This window comes from Cydia amplana, chromosome 7 (assembly GCF_948474715.1).
Source record: "Cydia amplana chromosome 7, ilCydAmpl1.1, whole genome shotgun sequence".
Lineage (NCBI taxonomy): Eukaryota > Metazoa > Arthropoda > Insecta > Lepidoptera > Tortricidae > Cydia > Cydia amplana.
This window is the reverse complement of record NC_086075.1, coordinates 12,427,172-12,455,075: the sequence shown is the minus strand read 5'-3', so window position 1 is coordinate 12,455,075 and position 27,904 is coordinate 12,427,172. Positions and strand designations below refer to the sequence as shown.

General features: G+C 38.4%; 1 protein-coding gene across 1 annotated transcript in view; it reads left to right on the top strand.

Annotated features, from left to right (window-relative positions):
* LOC134649767 (uncharacterized) overlaps positions 1 to 27,904 on the top strand; it is an 82,750-nt gene that overhangs the window by 43,105 nt on the left and 11,741 nt on the right. Inside the window, exons 3-4 of the mRNA XM_063504597.1 lie at positions 19,823 to 19,961; positions 27,318 to 27,430. Of these exons, the coding sequence (XP_063360667.1) occupies positions 19,823 to 19,961; positions 27,318 to 27,430 (252 nt within the window). The remainder of the gene's footprint in view (positions 1 to 19,822; positions 19,962 to 27,317; positions 27,431 to 27,904) is intronic.

Below are 27,904 nucleotides of genomic sequence, written 5' to 3'. Positions count from 1 at the left end.
TAAGTCCCGTTGTACAATTTAATAATGATTTCATCTACGTTGATAAAAGCTCGTATCAACAGGCCTCCGTTGGACAGCTGACGTCCTGACGTTCGACTACCTTATTATTTCTGACATCAAGGTTGAAGGTGTGGTACCTATTGAAGTTCCTTTGAATGTAGTTAGTGTCAAATACTGGAACTTTTTAGCAATAGTTTACTTACGATTGCTCACTTACGCTTATTTGCTAAAACGGTACCTACATATTATGTGTTACATATTGACAGTTGTTTACTAAATTGCACAAATCCATCAATTGACTGTATTACTCTGAAACAAATTTACCTACCTTCCTTTATTTAACTTCCATTAATATTTTATCAATGAAATGTTGCAATTTTACCGAGTGAAGGGTGGATAGCGAAACGAACAGAGGCAAGGCGAATTAATGTACTTGGCAATAATTATCATGCCAGTGTCTCCTTGACACAACGATCCGAAGTATAATTCCTTATGCATATTTCACCCTGTATTGAAGGTTTATTTCCAAGGTTTATATTACTGCCATAATTAATTGTCTATCTTCATTGATAATAAAAAATAAAAGAAACAAACAAACACACATTTTACTGTTTTAAAAGCAATGTTGCATTTATAATAATTATGAGTCAGTAGTAGTTCAAGTTTTTTTTGCGTACACATCAATGTTGCAGACGAAGGTTGTAAAGTGTTTAATGTGTAAAGGCTTCGTCACACAGGCGCGTTTTACGGGCGGGACGTGAGCGGGGCGCGCCGCTATTACATATAAAACGCTCACGCCGCGCTCACGCCCCGCCTGGAAAAAGCGCATGTGACGAAGCCTTAATTATGCGTTTTACTTGGCTCAATATCTTGATTTGCGTATGATAAGTATGTGGTAATAGGTAAATACTGATTTTACGAATGTGTAGTGTATTTGATAACATTATAATATTATGTATGTTGAAAAACATTCGACAATAATTGTTGAAACCCAAAAGACCCATGGCCCATACAATGACAATACTTGGACGAACAGATATGTAGGTATGTTAAGCCTCAATTGCCTCAATCTAGTAATGTTAAGTACCTACCCAATAATTAACTCACCCAATAATTGGTTACGCATGTATGTGTATGCAAAATGTGTGTTGAAATTGAATTGATAATTAAATATTCCGTGTCCTTGGTACCAGTAACAATGTAAAGAAACAAACAATACAGAATTTTGAAGAAGCCACGCCGTGATTGCGACTAGCGATTTCATTTTTATAGCTTCAATTTACTTTGCAATATACAAAGGCTACATTTCAAATTCAGGTCTCGATTCAAATCACAGCGCTGAGCGGCTAGATAGGTCTATGGAATCCCATCCATCGCCGACAGCACGAAAAGATACTAGAGGGTCGATCCGTCTGAATGTGAAATCGAGATCTCGCAGAGTGCATCTCAAGACGAATGCTCGGGACAAAGAGGAATCGATGCGAGCGCAGAGGCGGGGCAGGGGGGAGAGTGCAGCGACCTCCCCCCTCTGGGCCGTGCAATTTGTACATTTCAAGTGCACACAAAGGCGAGGCGAGGAGGTCGCAGCAAGCTTTGACAGAATTAACTTGTCCGTCGCACGAATGCGAAGGCCCACCTTTATTGGATCGCGCGGACAAACGAAAAGGAATTTTAGATGCATGCAATTTCAAGCCGGAGCGTTAGACACTTCACGCTTCGCTGCACTTTAATTCACTGAGTGTTGGACGTCAATCCTCATTTCGCAACGTGTAGAAAAGCACTGTTCACTGTTTGGCTAATGGAGGGAAATAGCCGCAAATGTTCGCGCTTTGTTTTACATGTGCGCTAAAAGCCAATAAAAGGAGAATGCACGAATCGAATGCGGAGACGATAACATTACTTAGCAAAAGTTTTATTATTATTGTCGGATATCGTTATTAAAGTTATCTTTGTCTCATGTTATTCTCAACTTTAATACCTAATTGGACATAATTATTACAAAATCGGATCGAAAGGATCCAACCTAGAGGATAATTCTGATTGTAATAACAGATTATATAGATAATCTGTCAGTATCAAATGTGATCTTTCTGGTTGAAGAAATGTCACATTAGACACTGACAGATCATGTCCATAACAAAACCCAGATCAAATTATAACCGGTCATTTCAATTGGAATAAGCCACCTGTAAAACTTCTTTGTTTTCTGCATTAATACTTTTTTGCTGGCTCTATTACAATAGAGCCATCATTTGGTCACGTGTCATTTATAATCATGAAGTGTGTCGTAAAACCAATTGTTTGTGTCGTGTTTGCATAATGTAATGCTTAACCGTGAATTTAATCGATTTATGTTAATCATTTCAAGATGGGAAAATAGATAAGTAATTGCGGCTTTAATAACCGTCTATTCTAATGTAGCAACATTTGTATTATACATGAGAACAGAATTTTATCTGCAAATGATCTATCTGTGAGCGCTTAATATAATACACAGACTAACCTACTTGTGCAGGCAGTCCGCGGCCGATCACACAACACTTCATTACCACTGGATCACGCATGCATATGTATTCGTTACAACCAATTTATGAGGCTAGTTTGAATGCCAGTTGATATTAAAGCCGACAAGTTAGTGATAAAGATTGATAGTTGCCATAGAAAATTCATATCGCCTTGCATTAGCGAGGTGTCATTTTCCATATATTTTCTAAGACGCTGTGAATTGAGGGCGGAGACGGGCTCGAGGGTAAGTGGCCCGTGGTGGCGCCATCCACAACAATGACGAGGAATATGACTTGTATTGATTAACAGTCTATATTACTTAGTTGTCTTTGATATTACGAACGCTATATCCGGATTAATGACGCAACTTTTGAATTGAATGAGACACATCTAGTTCAATTGGGACAAGCGATTTGATTGCTGCCTATGGTGGTCCCGCGTATATAATTCCAACCAGTGCACTATATTCAGCATTAAAGTGTGCTCGTAACAATATTAACAACATACTTTGGTACAGTTTTTTTATAAAACGTAACTTTCATAAAATTCTTAGTAACTTTTTGTTGTTGCAACTCATGTCATAAATACAGGAATTAAAACATTTTTGCAATGGCGTTATTTATAAAAGCGTTACCGCGCCTCATTTAGCTGGTAATCGTTTGACTTAATCTGTCATTTTGACTTATGTATTTGTAAGAAAATAACTAATTGAGGCTTGGAAAGTTTTATAAAGAAGGGGGTCCGACGTCTTTGCTTAAGATTACAATCGTGTAGGTTTTTACATACACATCTTTGTATAGTAACCGCAATGTTGAATGCCTACTTAAGTGACTCAAAAGTAAAGCTCCTTTACAGAGTTTCATTATTCACATACCAAGCTAGTAATCCGCTTACATACTTGCAGTAGGGCGGTGCAGTGCACTCGTGTCTCTCCAGGCTGCATTGTTAATATATGTTACAAGAGGTAAGTTACACTTTCTTTCGTCTTACCGTTTTTTATATGAGTCTATTGATATGCATTTGTTTTTCTTTGATGGTATGGATGGACCACACAACATGGTGATTTCTGTCCATGTTTTTCTTCTCCACTTCGCCCTATCCTCGATATCGTCTTCGGATACCTACCTTGCATCTTATAATTCACTCATTTGTTTTAGCACTACGTCTTTCCACGTTGTTTTGGGTTTGCTTTTGGATCTCGTCCAGGGATGGAAGTCGATGATGCTCTTTCATTTTACGTAGACATTGACATGGATGTCATCTTTTTTTATTGTATAAATTTTATCGCAAGCCCCAAGCTCTTGAAACAGCTATGGATAGCTATCGGTATCACAACGAAGCGTTTGTACACCCACTCCACATAGTTGACAAGGCTCGTTTTGTAGCGATTATCTTGTTACATGCGTTTACACGATGGTTCGTGGTTGTTCCCCATAGAGAGCACGTCACGTAACATTCTTGCGATTCGTTCATTTAAGTCTATTCTTTTCTCTTTTTAAAAGTCTGTCTTAAAAAAACATGTCTTATAGAGACAACAACAGATAAGAGTTTGGCTTGCTCACCTATGAAGTGGTACCTACTGATTACCTATTTTCATGTCTTGTTTTGCTAAAAATTCCAAGAATTATCCACATAATTTTGATAGGTAATGGCATCTTGATTAAATCGGATCTTATCCTTTAGATACTTGCGTCTCCTAGAACAGTCATTGTCAAATAACAGGAAACAGATTTCAGAGTCTGGATACCTCAACAAGCAAACCTGAAGAGTGCGCACATCAATCTCTAGGATAATATTTAAATTAAATCCAGTAACTTTAATGCCATACGATAAATAAATAAATAACCTCAACAAGCACATTGATATCTGTCGCTTCGGTACTTCAGTATACCTTTATTCCGTCTATAAATAGGTAGAGTTAACCAACAAGCGATAAATATAGCTAGTGTTATAAAGGTACAGTTCCAATTATACAACCACGTGTGATGCTCCGCTGAGCCTGGCTATAATAACTCGCGAGCGCTTTGTATTATTATTGGTTTCATTATTCAACTTGCTTCTATATATATCGAAGTAGTTACCTATTAGTTCAACTGATTATTCTGGGCGCTTTTTTTGGGTTATAAATATAATTGTCGTCCTCAAATAAACCAAACAGTTGACGGCCTTATTTTTCGCATAAGCTTGACTGGTGGGATTGAGGCTTAAAACCGATGACATTGGCAATTAAAACGAGCTAAGATTATGTGACAAGGGTGAGTAAAGTTATGGTTCGCGCCGTAACGACTCGTGGAGCACGGCTGCAAGCGCCCGCGGGCTCGATACCATCGCATCCTGGCTTGCATTCCACTAGCTTACCAATCACGAGCTAGTGGAAAGCTCAGGAAGACCAGTACAAGTGCATTCGTAGACTGCGAATGGTTACTATGGATCTTGAGGCCATCTTATACTGTTTCTCCCAAGAGCGGCGCTCGCGCAGCGAATGGGAAAATATCACAGCATGGCCTGGCTGCTGTGACGTTTATGGACCATTACCCGCTACGGACGACCATCCAGACTGCTCGCCACTACAACTCACAGCTATCTAGGGGACTGTCTTACGTTACGTCATACAATACTTGTAAACTCAAGCGCACAAGTATATTGACAATAATAAATAGCCTATTGTTGTATATCTGTTTTTCTATTTATAATTTATTTAGGCTGTATTGCGATAAACCTATAAAATGCTTTCTAATATTTAAAGATAACTTAGGTACCACACACATACTATTGCAGTTATTCATATGTACTAGGTCTTTATTACTTTGACATTTGTTGGAATGGTATGCAAGATAAATCATGTACCCACGAAAAGTTAATTTAATACATACACGATTTCCAATTAATCCGTCTCGATTGTTGCCACGGGCCACGGATCTTGTGTAGTCTGCCTGAGAACAAAGAACCGTTCCGCGTGGCAACAAGTGACATTTAAGCGATCGATCGAGGTCACGATCCTTGTATTCGAAGCTGTCGCTGATTGAAAGTTGCGATGTACAGCTCGGTTTGGCCATCATTTATTTGAGCCACTCTCACAATATCTCTGGGGACAATGCCAGTAATAATATCTCCGGCCGTTAGGGATTCTGGCGACATCATGAGCGATGTACCATTTTCCTATCAACATCCTTACTAAGCCTTAATTATTAATTCTTAGTCCTTGACATTTTTCTGATTGGCCCTATGGTTGACCGGGCTAATACCTATCCCTATCCAGGTTAATCCCTAGCCGTGCCCTTGTAACGTCTTAGCACTTTTTTTTGCACCTGCGCAATTGCGCATGGATAGTCGGCAAAACTTTTAGGCTAACATCCATGTAATCCATGTATATCAACAAATAAGTATGTAGGTATGCAAGGATGATAAGCTAATAATTTTATTCATTCTACCTTTCAAAGATAGAGTAATACTCTATATATAAATCGACCTTACCTTAATTGACTCATTGAGTTGGGTACTGAGTGTGAACTTTTCGCACTTAAGCAAGCAGGTTAACGATTTCTCCTCGAGGGGTTTCTAATGGTGACATATCAAAATGCCAACCGCAGCGCTGGGAGAAAGTTGCAAATTATATTACCGCTTATTTACCTAACCTTTATGTTAGGAGTTGTAGAATATATATCAAAATGGAAAGTACGCCACTAATAAGCCCTAGGGTCGCTTTTAGCATAAAATTGTACTATTAGTGGTAGGTACGGAAAGTTGGTCCACCAGAATAGCCACCAAGTTTTTTTTGATCTATAATATATAAAAAAAAGTTTAACTAAAAGCTTTCACTGTGTATGTTTTTCCAATACCTAAGGGAATTTTATGACGGATGTATGAACCTTTATCCAAGAGAAGGAACGATAAATGTGTTGTCGTAAGATTATGATGTTTATGACGATAATTATGGTGAAAATTACACATTACCTTCTGTTATTAATTTGATAATGAAACACATTAGAGTTTAGACACAGATCAGGACGAGTATAGCAAACCCTTAATGTTATACCAAAACCACAATTTCATTCACACGAGTGGAGTCTGTCGGAGTTCAAATATCAATTAAAAAATATATTATACGGTCTTTAATAGTATTTTATGCAACCGTTGTTTAAAGAGATCAAAAAAGGCGAGTGGCGTGAGTAACAATTTGAGGCGAAGCCGAAAATTGTTAATAAAGACGCCACGAGTATTTTTTGACTCAGTTAAACAACGTTGCATAGGCACAATACTTTTTCTACAACCAAGCACTTACTGAAGGAAAAATTGAAGGGAAGCGTGGCCGTGGTAGAAGGCGAATATCATGGACTAAAAATATAAGAGACTGGTTAAAAGTGAAGAGCATAGATAGACTAATTCGCATGACTGAACATAGAGAGACATATAGACATATGGTCGCCGACCTCCTGGACGGAGAGGGCATGAAGAAGAAGAAGAAGCACTTACTTTGAAATAAAGTTGTAAAATTAACAAATATTTTTCATGTCATCTAGTCGACTTCTACCTACGGTATCTACCTATTTTTAGTGACTTAGGCTATCACTGATATTTCTTCAGGCGTAGACACGTGACAAGTTTTCGTCTTCATCCATTTTAACTTGAATGACGCACTGTTTTTAACACAAAAGTTATGTTTTCATTCCACAACCAAAATAACCACATTCAAGATGTAGCAAAGAATGGAGGGTCCGGGCGGGAAAAGAATGATTAGAATGAATGAAATTAAAAAAAAAAAAACATGTCAATGGTTCACTTATTTGTCAGAGATGACATTTAAATAAGGTTGGCAACAATGTATTTCATACAATATTTATTAAGTGGTCATTACACGAAGTATCGAAAAAGTGCCAAAAGGATACTGCGTGTATGCACAAATCCTTTTTTGGGGAATATATGTTTAACATTCCGTTAGTTAAGTTTAAGTATGAGGTTCTTAGTACATTGAATACTTAATGCTTAGAATATTTTAACTTTAACTCATTAGGGTTCCGTACCCAAAGGGTAAAAACGGGACCCTATTACTAAGACTCCGCTGTCCGTCCGTCCGTCCGTCCGTCCGTCCGTCTGTCACCAGGCTGTATCGCACGAACCGTGATAGCTAGACAGTTGAAATTTTCACAGATGATGTATTTCTGTTGCCGCTATAACAACAAATACTAAAAACAGAATAAAATAAAGATTTAAGTGGGGCTCCCATACAACAAACGTGATTTTTGACCGAAGTTAAGCAACGTCGGGCGGGGTCAGTACTTGGATGGGTGACCGTTTTTTTGCTTGTTTTGCTCTATTTTTTGTTGATGGTGCGGAACCCTCCGTGCGCGAGTCCGACTCGCACTTGGCCGGTTTTTTTTGTTTCCCCACTAATCTCTTTTATTTTTAAATTCATTATTAATGCCGACCAATGTTTGTTCTGTGGATACTGTTATTCCGTTGTTTATTTTTTGTATACGTGTTAGTAAAATCTATTTTTTTATTCGGTAGACTGAAATGACAGTTCACAGTATGAACATAAAATGTCATTTCATACTAAGAAATGTCATTTTAGTCTACCGAATTAAAAAATAGACTAGTTAGTGGCAACTTCATTGGTTCATGTATTGAATAATATTAATATCTGTAAGTATTATTGTACCGTTTGTGCCCAAATAAACATTAAAACATAGACTAAAGACTTGTCTTGACAACTATAAGGTAGGGTTTTAAATCTGTGTGCACGACCCTTTAAATGACAAATAAAAGTACGGGAGTAGAAAAAAATCATAATAAAAACAAGTTAATTTATATTGAAGTGTAGTTTATTAATACAATTACCTTAATAGGATATTGTATGTCGCTACTAACTAGTAAATGTTTAGTCGGTTTCTAAACGCTGACTTTCCCACCGCCGGTGAAAGTTAGCTCGCGGAGGGCCGCACGTAACATTCCGATAGGGAACATAACGCTTTGAAATTATTATGAATCGTTACAAGTTTTAGTTTTGGCTTGGGTATATTTTTCTCGCGAGTGTTCTGAAAACAGCGCCATGGCTGAGGACTAATTATAAAACCTAAAAGGTGAGCCCATGCACCCGTACACCCGTAGTAGCTAGTAGGTAAAACCCAGTGAAAGCATATAACTGGAAACCGCCTTTGGGAACATTACCGTTCAAATTCTCGGGCCAAATTAGCACACATACACAATTACGCCTACATTTAAACAAGACGATACGTTTACAGAGCCTGTCTCTATTACACTAACGTACACAGCTAAGTGTAGATGAAATGCATATAATGTCAATAACTACCAATCAGCGACATTAATCCGCTAATAACCTTCTCGCTGTACGTACTGGCCGCTGAGAGTTCGCGGTTCATATTTGATTAGAATATGACTTGGACAGGGATAGGTTTATGCCATACATTGAAGAACCAGTCAAATAATTCACGTATAATAATTTAATGCAGATTAAAACATAACTAGTTAAAATGTTGTTATGAAATTAAATGACAGACTAACTCAACATAATTAAATATTCATTGTTGTATAAATGTATTCCGCTATAATAAGTATTTTGTATATTTTATTATCAATCTGTATGGCAGTGTGAAGTCACGTTCAGAGCCCGTACCATGAGTCACTGACAGTGTCAAAACTGACATTTACGCTATCGAGAACGTAATTTACTTTCTATACATCTCGTTTGCACTAATATGCGAGTACGAGCGAGATGTATAGAAAGTAAATTACGTTCTCGACGGCGTTTATGTCCGTGCCAAACTGATGGTAGCCGTACTGGTATAGTCTGTTTTTCTAATATCAAGTACGCCATAGTAAATGTATGGCGAACTTGATTTTAGAAATCGGACAGGCTATACAGCCTGCAAAATTTACATGGGTACACGAATCGGGTCAAAAACATTTGAACAGGCGGAGTCACAATAAATCCCCACTTTCAGTGCCAATGGAAATATTTTATTATGTATATAGCCGGTCAAGCAAGTTTGTCAGTAGAAAAAGGCGCAAAATTTTGTATGGGACCATAACCGTTCGCGCGCTTACATTTTCTAAATTTGCCGCTCTTTTCTACTGACGGAAATGGCTTGACAGAGAACCTACATATATGTGACAGTAGAGAGTGGATTCAAATGATCAACATTTTCAGATAATGTGTGTATTTGTTAAATTAATTCAGTGAAAGCGTGATAGAAAAAAATGTATCTACATATAGGAGACCGGGTATGATTATCTCACGGGTTATCTCATGAATAGAACATAATATTCTAGATATCTTGACAGGCATCCACTCAATTTCATGTCTCTCTAATTGGACAGCTTTTTTCCATAGTTCTCTGCGAATAGCATCTTGTGGGAATCTGAATGGAAAGTAATGTAAAATGACAATACTAAATTTGATTATTAATTTGAAATAACTAGGTAGTTTTTTTATAGTTCCATCTCATGAAATAAAAAAGGAAAATACAAATCTGTAAGAAGGAATTTATTACTACATTTATAATTATATAGAAAATACCTAAACCAAACATAAGTGAATAAAATAGTCTACTTCATTTGGCATAAAACCATCCCTATTATCCTCGCAATTTAAAAAGTCGTATGTTGTTATGAAAGTCGTATGCAGTTATTACGTTTTAGCTTAGCATGATAGTATTGAAAAAATGTCGTCATGTTTATTCCAAATTTTACTGAAGTTATCTGTTTACTACAAGTGAAAAGTGATTCCACTGTCCTTGATATGAACTAAAATAACTTCTGCACCACTTCACGACCCATGAAGACATTTTTAATTACAAAAAAACGTAGTTTTTATAAACTAATTTAGCCATCCGTCACTGACTGTCATCTCGGCCGAACTGAAGTTGCCAATCGAACACTCTGTAAGCACCGCCTACAATCGAATACTTTACGTTGGGTCATAATTGAGCGGACAGAATACTTCCATGGTTTATATGCGTTCACTGGTAAAACCATTTAACTTTGCCCGTATTTAACATACCTACGTTTTAATTTTTTTTTTGTCAAACCTATGACACTGCTATAAATATACAAATAGTAATGCTCTGAGATGGTTGCTATCCAAAGTCTATTTTTTTATTCGGTAGACTAAAATGACATTTCATAGTATGAAATGACACATGATGTTCATACTATGAAATGTCCACTGTCCTTGATATGAACTAAAATAACTTCTGCACCACTTCACGACCCATGAAGACATTTTTAATTACAAAAAAACGTAGTTTTTATAAACTAATTTAGCCATCCGTCACTGACTGTCATCTCGGCCGAACTGAAGTTGCCAATCGAACACTCTGTAAGCACCGCCTACAATCGAATACTTTACGTTGGGTCATAATTGAGCGGACAGAATACTTCCATGGTTTATATGCGTTCACTGGTAAAACCATTTAACTTTGCCCGTATTTAACATACCTACGTTTTAATTTTTTTTTTGTCAAACCTATGACACTGCTATAAATATACAAATAGTAATGCTCTGAGATGGTTGCTATCCAAAGTCTATTTTTTTATTCGGTAGACTAAAATGACATTTCATAGTATGAAATGACACATGATGTTCATACTATGAAATGTCATTTTAGTCTACCGAATAAAAAAATAGACTTTAGTATCATAACCTTCACCATCGATTCATAAAAGAGACGCCATCATGAATATTATCGAAACAATTAATTCTAGTCTCTATTACAATAACTTATTTTATAATTTTACAGTTTAGTCTTGTTTTATGTGTACAATTTGGTATGTTAATCTGAAATATGGGTGGAAACATAGTCCTAAACTCATCATTAACCATCCCTATTAACCATAATAACGCTCTAAACTTCAGTAATAGTATTAGTAACCATCTGCCACATGCATAAATTATTCTTTCGGCTAGTTAAGAGGGGTTAGTACCCACGTACACTATCAGTCAGTCAACACGTGCATATGGCACAGCACAATATATGTATTCACCGACGCTCGCGACACGGTCTGCCGCTCCGATGGCGATGGCGATACCGAGGTAGCTAACCGAGCTCGCTTTGTCTACAATCTACAAGCTTTGTTTATTGACCATTGTGAACCCTGAGATCAGCTCCCGATGTGGAATGGAGTCGTATACCATCCTCGAAGGGACAATAGCTATAACGCAGCTAATACTCCGTACATCCTTAGTGCCTTTTTCTTTTAAACGGCGGTAAAATGCACAATCAGTTGTAGGTGTTGTCCGACGCTCTGAACTCGCTTATTCACTTTGACAATACAATATTATGCTGTTAGCACGCATTGTGTTTTCAATGTTTTCATTCGCCCTCTTTGCTTACTATTCTTACCAGTAGGATGTGGTTTATGGGGCAATTGAACTCGTATGTGGGTTTGCTGTTGTATATCAATCATGGTATTGACACTTTGACGGCTGACTAGCCAACTCGTTAAGATTTACTATGCACATGTTATCTGATCTGAGTAGTTGGATTAATTAGCATTGTTGAGGGCAAAGAGTGTTAATAATTGTCGACCGAGTAAACACCTCAAATATGTATATCGTGGCAATTATTGTTTTTTCATCCCTTTAACTCTCGTTCTCTCTAACTTCATTCTAAAAACCATTATTATAAATAATGATTGTCCTACACAAAAGTATCCACATCATACACTTAGAACTTCTCCACATTCCATGCTTATTTCACTCATCACGCACCAACATCTTGAAGTTAAACCACGGAATGACGTTATCCAAATAATCCGAATCTAACCACATGTATGGGGATTTCACATCCCCTCATCTTCCTCCCTTAACCAGGTCAAGGCCGTCGATATTCAATAGCACAAATAGCAATACAAGTTACAACCCTCACCCCTGCAGGATGATACTATTACGGGTTTCGAGTGGGGTAAACATAAACATGACGCTTTGCTTTATAGTCAAAACAACACCTATTTATTGGATATTGTTTACTGTTGATCAAAATTGATCGTTCACACGCGACACTGGAGAAGTCAGATAAGTGACTTACTGTTCGATTAATGAAAATAATGAAGTACCTACAATTGTACATAGATGTTGTTATTTGATTATTATGTATTTTTATCAGTTTGCACACTGCGTATTTATTTAGGGATTATGAATCCAATATGTATTGGCAAAAATTGAACTAAATATATTTGTAGCATGAATAAAAACTCAAAATTGTTACATAAATGCTTAATCAAGTACCTACATACCAGGGATGTTGCGAACATCCGCATTATTTTCAACATCCGCATCTGCATCCGCATCCGCATCTGCATCCGCATCCGCATAAAATCGATGCGGAGCTTATGCGGATGCGGATGTCGAACAAGTCGGTACAGGAACGTCTTAGCGGCGGCGTAAGTGCTAGGTAATTTCGTCATTATCTATAACGAAATCGTCTAGATTCAGAAAAGTCGGCCAAGTTACTGTTTATTAAATATAACGCACCTATATTCTTGCTTAAATACTAAACGTTTGGTTTTTTTTTTATAAAAATATACTAAAAATGTAATATTTGACGTTTTCTAAGTACCTAATCTTGACATCCGCATCCGCGGATGTGAGCCTTTAAATATCCGCATCCGCGGATGTCAAAAAATCTGCATCCGCAACATCCCTGCTACATACATATACATAAAGACAGTTTTTAATCTTTGTTCAAAATGGAAGTGAATCATGATTTCAGAGAAGGTAAATAAAGTATCTTTTTCTACTCCAGCACTTAAATGTGTCAATTAAATGACTGACAGTGATATCTAAAGCAATGTCATTTGAATGCTTTGTCTATAGGCTCATAAGATGACTGCTAGCAGTCATCTTATGAGTATAATACAACTGCTTTATTTTTTTTAAAGATACAAGTTCCGATCATCTTGATTGAAAGAGGTATGTTTTCATTTACAATAATAACTCTTTTTTTTTTTAAATAATAACTCATTTTTTTTTTAAATAATAACTCTTTTTTTTTAATAATAACTCTTTTTTTTAATAATAACTCTTTTTTTTTAATAATAACTCTTGTTTTTAATAATAACTCTCTCTTTTTTTTTTTTTTTTTTTTTTTTTTTTTTTTTTTTTTTTTTTTTTTTTTTTTTTGCTGCAGCTGTCATAGAAAAAGTAATGTATGCAACAGCTCATAATTGGTTCTTAAAATTCTCGGGTCTTTTTTTACAAAACTCGACTTTTTTTTTTTTTTTTTTTGCTGCAGCTGTCATAGAAAAAGTAATGTATGCAACAGCTCATAATTGGTTCTTAAAATTCTCGGGTCTTTTTTTACAAAACTCGACTACGTCTCGTTTTGTAACTTCGACCCTTGAATTTTAAGAACCCTTATTATATCACTGTTGCATAAACTACTATTAGTAAACACTTAAATTAACCAGAATGACTAGGTACTCTATTGTGAGGTTAGATTCCAAAATGACACGGTGCGGACGACACTAATCTCATTCATTTGTCGTCACTCATCGCGGACCTTGCGTGAGTACTGGCCCGACCCGAATACGGCGACCTCTGGTGGGGACGTCACGGCCACGACGTAGCTAATTATACTTTTATAAATCAATTGGTATTCCACAAGTAATTAGAAGAAATGCGAGCACAGACAAGAAAAGGTTCCGATGTGCTTTTTTCTTGGCTATTTCCTCGTAAAAAATTAAACCTAACGAAATAATAGCCAGCCACTTCTATAAATGCAAAGTCATTTATAATATCAAACAAGGTAAACGACGTCTCCCCGATTGTAAATACTTAAATTAAAAACGATGATTCCACTGTGCGGTTAAATTGCGAGATGGCGAGGGGCGGACGGCGCTAATTTAATTCATTAGTCGTCAATCGCAGACCTTGTGACGATGCTGGCCCGAACCAAATACGGTGACGTCAGGGAGTCAACATAACCACGATTAATCTACGACATTGTAATTGATTATGATTATATTCGATTAGTCAAGAGAAGCGCTGGTGGCCTAACGGTTAGAGCGTGCGACTTGCAATCCGGAGGTCGCGGGTTCGAACCCCGGCTTGTACCAATGAGTTTTTCGGAACTTATGTACGAAATATCATTTGATATTTACCAGTCGCTTTTCGGTGAAGGAAAACATCGTGAGGAAACCGGACTAATCCCAATACGGGCCCTAGTTTACCCTCTGGGTTGGAAGGTCAGATGGCAGTCGCTTTCGTAAAAACTAATAGTGCCCATGCCAATTACTGGGATTAGTTGTCAAGCGGACCCAGGCTCCCATGAGCCGTGGCACAATGCCGGGACAACGCGAGGAAGAAGATTCAAGTACACATGAGGAAATATTAGTGTCCATTTTGAGCTTTCCAAAACTGAACCAGAACACAGGGTGTATTTTCAACCATATTGATCGAGAATATCGAGATTGTCATAACTTAGCAACATTTACTATGGTACTATAACCTCGAAATGAAAAAAAAAAAATCTATTGGCTGTTTCTTAAATTCTGGCAGTTCATATGTGGATGTTTTCTATGGGAACACCAAAATGTTTTGTGCGAAAGTTGATAATATGATATATCTATGCATTCACCTCTCAAGGCTAAGGGTTGAAAAAACACTCCGTATAATTCCGCATAGATAGAACAACGTAGAATGATTATTGATTATATATTGTCTTGGTTAAATTAACAATTTGGATGATTGTGGAATGAGGCGGTGCGGACGGCGCTAATCTCATTTGTCGTCACTCATCGCGGACTTTGCGCGGGTACCGGCCCGACCCGAATACGGCGGCCTCAGGTAGGGCGTCACGCGTCACGGCCACACATATACACCTAATATTTCGATATGGATTAGTTAAAAATTTTAAGACAAATACATAATATTTGCTCTGTCCTCAAAACACTTACTATGTAATATGTATGTTTCCCCGATTTGATGTCCCGTTTTCGAATGCTTCTTCCTTTACATTTAATTACATCTCTGAATGTGGTGTGGAACCTGTATATACTTATTACGAGTATGTCGCTAGTTAGACTTAAGGCTAGTTGCTTGTTACCGAAGTAACGTGCTAATTTTATTTTAGGTTGTAGATTAAGTTTCATAGTTGTCTGTGCTGAGTTACGTCAATCCTCGATTGTTGCATTGCAATTTGCATCGCCTGTTGATTACCATCACAAGACAGCAGACAGACATAAAAAAAACCGGCCAAGTGCGAGTCGGACTCGCGCACGGAGGGTTCCGCACCATCAACGTGTTTGTTGTATGGGAGCGCCCCTTAAATATTTATTTTATTTTATTTTTAGTATACAAATACTAAACAACAATGTTATAGCGGCTACAGAGATACATCATTTGTGAAAATTTTAACTGTATAGCTTGCGGTTCATGAGATACAGCCTGGTGACAGACGGACGGAGGGACAGCGAAGTATTAGTAATAGGGTCTCGTTTTTTACTCTTTGGGTACGGAACTCTAAAAATCACAAAACATTTGTTGTATAAGTTAAACAGTTAAATGGGACGTCGAAAAGGTTTTGTATGGTTGTAATCGGAATGCCTGCTCACATTTTCCCCTTAAAGCAATTTACCGATGCTCAAATTACCCACTGATTCAATATTCTGGAACACCTGAATGTAATTAGCAGCGACACTGCCAGATAGCAACTTTAGAGCGATGCACTCGGGCCGAGAGGGAGAGACAGGTTGTTCAGATACAAGCAAGTTTGGCAGCCGTAAACTACTGATCAACTTCTCAAACTCGCATCTCTCCTCCATCGCACAGAAATAAGATCTATCCCCCATTGATCACAAGGTTGCTTTTGCGATTACGCGGTCAATTGAGATGCGAGGTTTAGAAGGTAAACAATGGAAATGTTCCCGTTAATTAGTGGCTCGCTCCCGACGATGCGCCGACAAATTACCGGGTGACATTCAGTCGCCGCACACAAATAAAACGACCGCACAGTTGGCCTATAGGGACCGCATTGCTCTTCCTAGCTATCCATTTGATACGACTTTGGCGAATGCATTATTATCAGGTTTTGTTATGTATTATACTCAAGATCAATTAAAACTGATCACTCTGAATGGCATTTTTATACAACCTGACCCGTTTTCATTGCTATGAAGTTTTGGTAACCTCTAGGTATTTACCTAATGAATCATTAGGTAAAGACACGATTTATTTGGCGTATCTCCACCTACTCGTAGTATTGGCGACACGGAGATAATGTGTACCTTATTTTTCAATATTACCACTTGGTTGGGTTTTGATTTGAAGAGACTCCAAGGTCGTCGTTTAATTTTACTCCAGTTTAATCAAGTTTGTTTAAATTAGACTTCAGAAAGTCCGGACTTAATTGGCATTAGGCAATAAGAATAACATAATCTAATTGGATACAGCTAGCACAAAACGGAAGCTCTCTAATTTAATTTTAATAATTGAAACCGTAATAACTCTAAAATGAGGTTCTCATAAAGTACCTACTTGTTTGCTTTGTGTGCGGTAGTCGTTTTTTGCTGCACCGACCACTTGTTTATCATCCGCCAAGGTCGTAGCTTGCTCTAGTCCACAGATGTTAAACGATGTCATATTGGAATCACATGATGCATGCGGAGTATTAATTAGAGCTCGGTCATTAGTTGACACGTGACACGTCGGGTATAGGCGTTGTAGCCGCATCCATCTCGTGAATTGGTTTCATATTGAAATGAACGGCATTGTGTTGTGCAGTGGGCTTATCGGCCTGCCCAGGCATTCCCATTTAGCCGGATTTGCAATTAGCCCCTCTTTGACAAGACATTGTTATGATGCCCGAGCCAATTGGGCTTGCCGCAGGCTGTATTGTTACGTGTTACCCTGTATTTGACATCAATGGTTTTAAATGTAACAGTATTCACAATGTTGAGGAAACATGATGATAACACACTTTCGTTTGCGCAATTATCTTTGTATGCTTAATATGGAGCATTTATTTTCTCTTGAGGCGTTATTTCTTTGTCTGTATTTAGATAACGAAACCGGCGCAAGTTGAAAGTAGGAGACATGTAATAGGTATATTTTAAAAAACATTGGATGGAATTAATTTTAATGATAGATAGACGAAGTTAACATCATTTGTTAGAAATGAGACTGAGACAGTGATTGAAATCTATGACAGCATAAACTAAGTAAGACATGTTTTGTGAAGACGATTTATTGAGTAACGTCGCTCGAATGCGAGGTGAACCCTGACATACCGCCTTAACTGTTCATCGGGAATGTTAAACACACGCTGTGCCACTTTTGAAGTGTCGTCGTAAATCACCCACCGGCCCCGGCCGCGTCAACTCCGCAGTTACTTAAGACCCGTAAGCGGCAATTTCCTCGTTTTGTACAAATCTTTACATGCAGCTGTGTCAGCGGGCGAGCTGGGAGCAATTTGCGTGTGCAGCCGTGCACACTGCACAGTGGGCGTCCGCCTATAATGAATTGCGGACGTGTTCACAGATCGTGCACAACAGCCTTGCAATACCCATCCTAAACTCCTATATCGCCAACCCTTTATTTACGAATATCAGCTCTACTTTCCTGATCACAAGGCTGCATCTTCCGTACCGAATTGAGCGAGATTGGAGTTCGTGAAAGTTACAGGCAACGTTACAGTAATGCCTGCAAACCAGGCTGAGCTCGTTGCATAGTTGCATTATGCACTGCGCTTAATCGCTCCCAGCCCACTCATAAATTAATAGTTGACACGCAATGCCCTATGTATTAGTGTGACTGCAGTACCTAAACACAATGGCTTAGTTGAAGATGCTACTGGCTGATTTGTTCGCATCGCGTTCTCATGATAACGTCATTTAGCGTATTGTTTCTAAAAAGGCTTTGTCATTCATTTTCGACCTCAATATACGAACTGGATGCTCATTTTGTGTGAAGCTTAAGATCTTAATCTAGGTATGAATTTATAGAATATTGCATTGTTCAAAAAATCCTTGAATGATGCATTCACAAAATCGTTGAAACATGAAACATTTTTTAAAAGTTCCGTCAATGACTACATACAACTTACTCGTATGTAAATACATATACACACAGAGTTTCAGAACAAGAAATGGAAATCAGAATCGTGAGTCCATATCAACCTCTTCATCATCAATGATATGCAATTAAAACCAATCGGCCGGAAATATCGAACACTAAACTGCCTGCAAAACGCCACTCCATACGACGAAAACTTTCAATGCGCGGTGATTGCAGTAAATATGCGAGCGGCGCGTTAACATGAAACCAGGAAACGGCGACTCGATGACGGGTGTTGCTCATAACGCGATACTGACTAGCTGAATGCCAGTGTACCGGCTAAAAACGACTTCAGTCACAACCCAGTACTATGCACATAAGCCCTGTTTGAAAGCGTTGGAATGGTACATTAGCTACAGCGATTAGCTCTGGAATATGCACATGGTCTGTTTCGATTGTGCAAGTTAATCTGCATCTATACGGATATTATAAAGGGGAAAAGATTACGGGTTTGATAGAGGTGGTATCAGAAAATTCAGAAATCACTAAACGTAGTCATATCGGTGTTATTTAGGCGTTATTTACTTTAAAAATTATTATTTACGGATACGTTGTCTAGCAGTTTAAATTGACTTTGTGTATCGGGCAATGTAGGAACCACTTTGTCTATTCAGCGAGTTTTCTTTCAGAATAGACGTTTTTGTTCATTGTTTGACAGTTTTAAAAATACATACTACTCAAACATTCACGCCGAATGTATGCACTACTAGTGCTACATTTTTAAAAATTTTACATCTGAGACCAAGGAAGAATTTAATCATTTCTTTCTGTTGGTTTAAGGGACAGCATTTGGCATAAATACCAATACCTACTTATCGAACACGACTTTTTTCATTCGGCAGCATACAAAAGCATAAAAAACCTGTCAATCAACTCCGCTGTCATACTTTTAGATGATCTGTGTTTTTCTAGTCTGAAACGATAGCGTATTTACGATTCGATTATAAACGAAAAAATATACTGAGCAACCATGGAAAACTGTCATCAATCATTTTCCTAGAGATTTTTTCCAATCGGGGTTCCTGACCGTTGATAAGGGAGCTGAATGTGATCACTTTTCATATTACAATCTTAACCGGTGGTTACTTTTATTCGATATAGGTATTCATTTCTAAAGAGTTGGTGGAGCTTGGCAAAATATCCTTTTTTTTACAAAGGCCCCTTGTCACTGAATGATTAAGAACCACATAACATATCTGAACAATGTCATCAACATCAATCGTTTACCTTGTGATTTGTCCGCAGGTGGTAAGCAAGCCGTATCAAGCGGCGTCGGGCGCGGAGCTGACCAAGTTGTGCAACCACAAGCGGAAACTGCTGGCCACGCTGCAGGCCCGAGCGCATTCGCCCTCCACCTCGCCGCCCATCGCGGACCAGAAGAAAGGTAAATCTTTGAAATATTTAGGCCCAGGCCAGGTATTTTTTATTATTATTTTATTTGTTTGGAAAACTTACAGCTAGAGTAACAAGTGATCCAATTACAAGTTTCCACGGTATTGAACGACATAAGATCTAAAGGGAAGATAGTCTAAGGACTCTAGATATGGTCTTGTATAGGTAACATAGGTAGGTACCTATACTTGTCACCGTGTTTCCATCTATCCAAGGGTTTTCCAAAATAATAAAGTGCCGAAACAATCGCATGGTTTCTATAAACTTCACTATGGAATTTATATGAACAAGCGACGTGACGTTACGGTCAAATTACTTAATGGTTAAAATTACCATTACAGTTGTATCCTATTTATTAGATAGAAATTTATAATAATTTTGTGGTGCTTTATTATTTAACGGTTCTATGTACGCATATTTGACGCTTGATGGCTATTTACAGGATCTGTTAAAGCTGTATAACTATATATCTATTTATTATTTATTTATTTAAACTTTATTGCACAAAAGAATATCTTAATGTCCAAAATGCGAACTTAGGCTGTATATTATGATATGAAATGCCTCTACTTGTCGATTTTTACCGGGAATTATAATTTATAACTTTCATTAAACTATAACACAATAGGTCATCACGATACTATATTTAATGATAGTAATGATAAATATACAAGGCATTACTTTACAACTTACAACCCATAAATTTGGCGTTCATTATGTTTGTTTACCCTCACCCTGCCGTTAATACCGTTGGTTCAACTTTAATCTACAGCTGTAATTAATTTTACTTAAGTCTCATTGATACCTTACAGTTGAACTAATCGCTCCGACGGAGCTTTGCCGGGTAAACAAATTACTTTGCGAAACTCAATCTGCAATTTGACGGGCAAACAAGGAGAAATGAGAGAACAATAAACAAATTATTATTCATGTCATAAGGAAGGAGCGTGGGATGAGAAGAAAATTGTTGTCGAAATAACAGAGGGTGAATTGTGTTTAGTAGATACTCGGCATGGGCAGAGTGGGTTTATTTAGAGTAGTACATCTTCGAAATAAAGGTATTAACATCAACGAACAAGAATAACTTTCAAGTCTAACTAAAGTTAAATTATGACCCCAAGTGTATTTTGCCGTGAGCGACTCAACTGTACAGTCACCTGCATTAATATGTTACACAACAAAGGTCGCAAAAATATCTGACACGATCTTATTTCTAGAGCCATAACAGTGTGTCACATTTTTTTGCGGCCTTCTAAGAGTAACATATTACTGCAGGTGACTGTACAGGGCGCTGCCGTTTACGCCGTTACAGTTATACGCCGTTTACACTATGCTTTGGCTCATGCTGCTGCCACTAGTGCCACTGCCGTTATTACGCCAAAATTAATGATCGACGGCAGTCAGTCTCAACCGCTGCTCCTTTGGCTTTTCCTCGAAAATCCGCCCATGCTATGGTAAATGGAACCAGAAAGTGTAACCACGTCCTCTCAGCCCAGCTCGCTTCCCTTCCCGACCTGCTCGCAACGTCAGCCAAAGTTTAAATGCCGTCTAATATACATATATATGTCCTAGACGACTGAGATAGTTTACTGTCACTGTACCTACACCGTGGCATCGGTATTCATGCCCGGCCGACTCGCGTATTCTTAGCCTTATTTCATTTCCGCCATCCGACTGTCGCTTTATTCTTTGCATCGGAAAGAAGAAATAGTGCAGAATAGAGTCTGTACGTGAAAGCTTTTGAAATATGTTTCCGATTCTTGCCTAGAGGAACTTTAGACTTAGATAAACGGATGTGATGAATAGCTTTGATATTTTATATGTTTATGTTTTGACATGAAATACCTTTTCTATTTTACATTAAAGGTCTCTTTAGACATTGGTCGTGGCTAATGACATGACGACTCCTCTTTAGGTACCTATTGATTTGACATTCCTTAGGTACACAATATTACGGGTATTCTACTAAGAACCTATGTCACCATTATAGCTATACCGGTAAATGCGTATTGTAGGACGTTTAACTCCAGTCCGGACGAAAGTGTGCAAAAGTCACAAAATGACCCGTAAACAATTACGACTTTCTTTATTGTGCCGTTTTCTCGACGTTTTGTTTTGGTTTTTCTTTTTACCCTGGCGTTAATCGGCCTCGAAGTCATATCACGTAATACGGTTGACCCATGAAAGGAATTGAAAACAAAATAAAGATACTTGATTGTGCAAATGAGATTAGTTTTAAGCTAAGAGGTCCTTTGTCTTAAAGTTGGTTTGAATTAAATTTAATCAAAATGAATAGTTAACGTCAGTTGTAAAGTAGCTTTGAGCTTTATTAAAAAGTCAGCGCTATCAATCCTTTTATTTCGTCTACGAATTTAATAGTAGTTAGTCGGGTAAAGATTCATCTAACAGAAGCTTCGCCGGGAGCATTATTATCCGATTAGCGGCGGGCCCGGCGTTCCGGACGCAATCTCCGCGCGGCTCTCTTCATCCAATTACACCAGTGTGAACTGGCAGGATTAGTCGGCCCGGCTGCCGGTAAGGAAGCGCACCGGATCCGAGCCGGAAACCGCTGCCCACTTCACTGAGCTTCATATAACATTCGAGGGGAGCATTATTATCAGATAGGAGACTCGCGCGGACTTCTGGGCGAAATCATCGCGCGGCTCTTCATCCAATTACACTAGTGTGATCTGTGAACCGGCAGAATTAGCCGGCCTGGCTGCTAGCACGGTGAGACGGCGCGCCGGATCTGAGTTGGAAACCACTAATCTTCACCGGTAGCATTAGGTATCGTCCGTATAGCGACGCGCGCGGGCCGCGCGGCTGGCTGTGTGCTATCTCCGCGTCGCTCTCTTTATCTAATTATATGATACGTCACATTGTGATGCGACGATAGCACCATTAGATTAGCTGGCCCGTCTGCTAACACGGTACGGCTCCGTGCCAGATCCGAAACGGACACCGCTTCCGATCGGTCTTGTGCTGTTCGTAACAACGACTCCTTGCTGTCTTGACCAGTATTCCAGATCAGTTTTGGCACTCCGCCACCAATATGTTCATTGAATTGCAGTTCTTTTAAATATATGTATAATCACTCCTTATCCAATTACATGAGACGTGTGTAAACTGTAAACCAAACTAGATTAACGGGAACCGGCCCGCAGTGCGAGCTGTGGTAAATTGCTAGCCTCTTACTTAAGCTGCAGTAATTAACAACATCCGGAGGCAGTGTTAAGATCATTGACTATACTACATACGCAAAAACCTTTGCTGTTTGACTGCAACATACGGAGTGTCCTATAATAAATTTCTTTAACCTCCTGTGGAGGACGGCAAATTTAAGTAGGTGCGGAGTTTTTTTTCTTAGGTTGTTACAGTGTCCCACTGCTGGGCAAAGGCCTTCCCCCTTCATCTTCACAACTCCCGTTTCTGTGCTTTTCCGGCCTGTTACTGATGAAATGAAGGTGTCTAAGTCTTCCCGCCATCTCCGCCTGCGCTTATCTTGCGGCATCCACTTGGTGTATTTATTAAAAGTTGGTTTATTCATTAAAATATTTATAAAGATAAAACCAGAACTAATAATAAATATCGCCTAAATTACACTAAACTAGGTTGGATTGGTTATTATTTCTAAGCGGCTCTATCTAAATCAATCAGCGTGTCGTATGTTATTGTTAAGCTCTGTTTTATATCCCAGATACTAAAATGACAGTCCGATTGGCTAATTTATTATTCTAGGTTTACATAATGAAATACTTCACTATGTCCTGTACAAGTAAATTGTATATACAAATGCCAATTACTAAAAAATTTAACTGATCTGTTCAACGTTAAAAATATCAATGTGTTTAATAAAAATATACTGATTGATTTATTAACAGTATCCTGTATAATGGTTAAAACGGTATGTATCACTATTTGCAGACCGCGATCTCGCTCGTCTATAGCACATACTTTATTACTTCCTACAGTCAATATCTAACAAGATATCCGTTCGCGCACCAAGATTTTTTGCCATCCGATCGTGCGATTTTAATGACGTACCTTGGTATCTGCCCACGACTGTGCGACAAAACAAAATTAAGTGCAGGGCCTTGCTTCTGTTTGCTTATTTGTGGATAGGTAGGTACATATTTAGCAAATCCATTACGTGTAAAATATGTAAAGATCTTGCACGATAAAAACAGTGCCATGCACGATCTGGTTTAGTTTTGTAATAACGGGTAATTTAGAAGCATCTCTTTTGTTTTAATAATCCGTGGATATGAAATACCTAAATACAACGGTACTCAAATGAGCGTGTGTAAGTTTTGACTTATATTTTTCATAATATGTAGGTATGTACATACCTTTATTTTTTAGTCTAATTATTTGTTGATTTAATGTCATATCATGACTATTGCATAGTCTTAATATCGCAATTTAGTTTATTTATACTTTATACACACTTACTTACACATAACATAAGCGCTAGAGAAAAATGTACAAGCAACGCCGCTATCCACTTCCAAGGCACTAAAGCAACACTGAAAAGTGGTTGGTCGGGAGGGTAGTTGTTTCTTGTAACAAAGAGGGTAGAACGATCTCTTTGTTGTTAAGTGGCAGCCGGCGGGGCGAGGGGTGCGGGGGTGCATTTAGTGCATGAATAGCGGGTAACTGCACTTCGTCACTGCGGGAGGAACAACCTGCGCCCGACACCCCCGCCACTTGCTAACGCCTCAAACATTTATTTAGACTTTGATTAAACTGCACTGTTTCAACAAAGGATCTATATCCCGGGTACTTAAATAACAGGTCAAAGGTCAGGTCACTTGCAAATTATGTGGTACACACCTAATAGGTACCTATATAGTTTTGTCATACCAATGATTTAATGACTAATACATAACAAATTACAGATTAATTGCAGCAGGCATAATTACTACACCGCAGTTTTATTTATTGGAATATAAAAACAAGAAATTAAATCAACCGATCATTGAATGAACCCGATGAATAACTAATGCAAATAAAATATAACTCGTGCTTGCAAAAATAAAAACCCAATTCGTATAATTACACTCCTTGTTAACCCCTGCCTACGAATTTCTATAAGCGGTCCCACGGTTGCCGTTCGGGCGCCACTCATTAAGACCCCGTTTTATCCCCCTAGCTTGCCCACCTTAATGTTGTTTTCGAGCTTTTAAACAACTGATTACAGATGATTAAACAACGACATTTCATTCATTAATTACACTTATAGAAACATTTTCTCATAATTGCGCTGTAAAAGAAATGAAAATAGTCGCGAAGAACGTTAAGAAGATAATGTTTGTGAACGGCATTACTGGGCTGGGGCCGGCCGAGTGGTAAATCGGGAAGTCTACACGGCGCGCCGCAGAATTGCGTAATTACCGTAAAGGAAGTCGGCCGTTTAGAGCAAACAAAAACGAGTCGCCAGGACTCGATCGGTGGCAACAAAGGGACGTAATTTGAAACAATCGGCGGTGGTGCAGAGCCGCCTGGCGTGGGCGCGCACCCTCCGACTATTGATCTGACGACTCGCGCCACCCCAGCGCCCCACGTCTCGCCCGTCGGGCGGACTCCCGCACGCCGCCCACAACCCGTATTTTAATTGCAAATCTGCCAGATAATGTGCAAATAGATAACGGTATTATATTCGGCTCGCTAACTAATACTGAAGCGCTAACGCTATCGAATTACAAGTACGATATACTTTCAAGCGCTCGGCTCTAGCTTGAGCGCGGTCTAACGGTGTATTGTATTAACGACGTGTTAGCTATCTTTATGTTCGCTAAGAAACATAATACAGTATCTTCAAACTTAATCTTAATACAAAGGAGATTGAACGTTCCCACTCGGAGTCACACGGGCTATCCTTGGGTTCGTTTAATACACAAATGGGTCGATGATCGGATGCTCTCTCCTCTTCCGATTTGTTGTGGAACCGCTTATTTTCCATTTCCCCCGTCCAGAATCTGGGGCGTTCGCAGTTTCCTTCGGAAATGAATCTCGATAAGGGTATATTCTATTAGATTTTGTTATCTTTCTCAATTGAGACGATTTAATAACTTAAGCTTTTTCTTTTCAATTATAAGATTTCCATTTTTATGATATTGTAAGATACGGTTTGATTTGTTCTTTTGGTTTATTTTTCTACTCCAGCACTTAAATGTGTCAATTAAATGACTGACAGTGATATCTAAAGCAATGTCATTTGAATGCTTTGTCTATAGGCTCATAAGATGACTGCCAGCAGTCATCTTATGAGTATAATACAACTGCTTTATTTTTTTAAAGATACAAGTTCCGATCATCTTGATTGAAAGAGGTATGTTTTCATTTACAATAATAACTCTTTTTTTTTTAAATAATAACTCAATTTTTTTTAAATAATAACTCTTTTTTTTTTTTAATAATAACTCTTTTTTTTAATAATAACTCTCTTTTTTTTTTTTTTTTTTTTGCTGCAGCTGTCATAGAAAAAGTAATGTATGCAACAGCTCATAATTGGTTCTTAAAATTCTCGGGTCTTTTTTTACAAAACTCGACTACGTCTCGTTTTGTAACTTCGACCCTTGAATTTTAAGAACCCTTATTATATCACTGTTGCATAAACTACTATTGGTTTATTATTCTTTCAACGTTTATTAATAAGTTACGTTATAGTGGATCTTTAATACCTACGTATGCAAATATTTTGCGAAAGGTCGGGGCTATTTTCTTTTCAATGACCGAGCTGTCTGGAGAGCGGGACAAAGTCACGAGGTCGGGCCCTCTCAATAACGTCATTGCGACAACTCTTTGTGCCCGCAATCCATGGCTCGCTCATTTCGCATTTAGGCCATTCTTGTACTCGTGCGAGCGGCCGTTGATCTCATTATTTATTGACATCGGTGTTTATTGATGACGTTGTTTATTATATTGTGTGCTGATACTGTGATGATTGTTATTAATTGTATTATGTACAGGAGGGTACAAATAGGACAATGCATATTTTGTACTACTGGACGCGTTTAATTCGTTAAGGGTTTGTTGTTATACTTATGTACATAATGACGAATAGGTAAATGTTTACAACATTTTAGGAGCTTTGGTGTGGACTGGTGGCGCAGTTTACTAACAAAGAAGGGGCTAGATTTAAAAGTTTGGCCCAGCTGTATTTTAATGAGTTTATTGTTTAAATGTTGGTTCTAAACTTGGTTCTGACGAATTTGTAGGACATGTTAAGCTAACGAGTCACCGGAATTACGACAGTTTGTTTACAGTAGGTATACATAATCAGTAATCAATTACATATGAATATTTATAACAAAAATATTTATCAATATTTTCTTGTATGTTTCAGCAGTGGGTACGGAGTTGAACGCCCTGAAAAAGAAGATGAAGAAGCGAGCGTTCCCGAACATGAGCGTGTCGCAGCTCATGGTGCAGCGCGAGCGGCCCCTCGCGGACTACAAAGTATGCACTCCAGTTCTTATACACATACTTCACTTTTATACATTATTCATAATTGATCACTGGAGTTGAGCGCGCGTACCATGTATGATTAGTTTTCGAGTAGGTTTGATACAGGCTGATTCAGGCGTGTTCAGAAATGTATACTTACGAGTCGAAATACGCCATTTTGAAAAATATCAAAAAACGGAATAAACGATTTGACAGGCTGACGGACAGACGACCAGACCCGACCAGACAGACAAACTGAAACGGAGACAGTTCGCTCGTGATTCGCGCTCGTTCGGCAATAAATTTGTATAGAGCAAAACTTCCCGATTTTGAGAATGAGTGTGTCCCAGTTTCTGGTGCGTTCGTCTTACTCGCACTTCAACGCGCACTCTATTCCCTGTGCATAGTTCATTCATTCCGCCTCGATGCCTGCCATTTCTGTCATGCATTTAAGGCATATCTCACAGTCTTAGTTCAGCGATTACG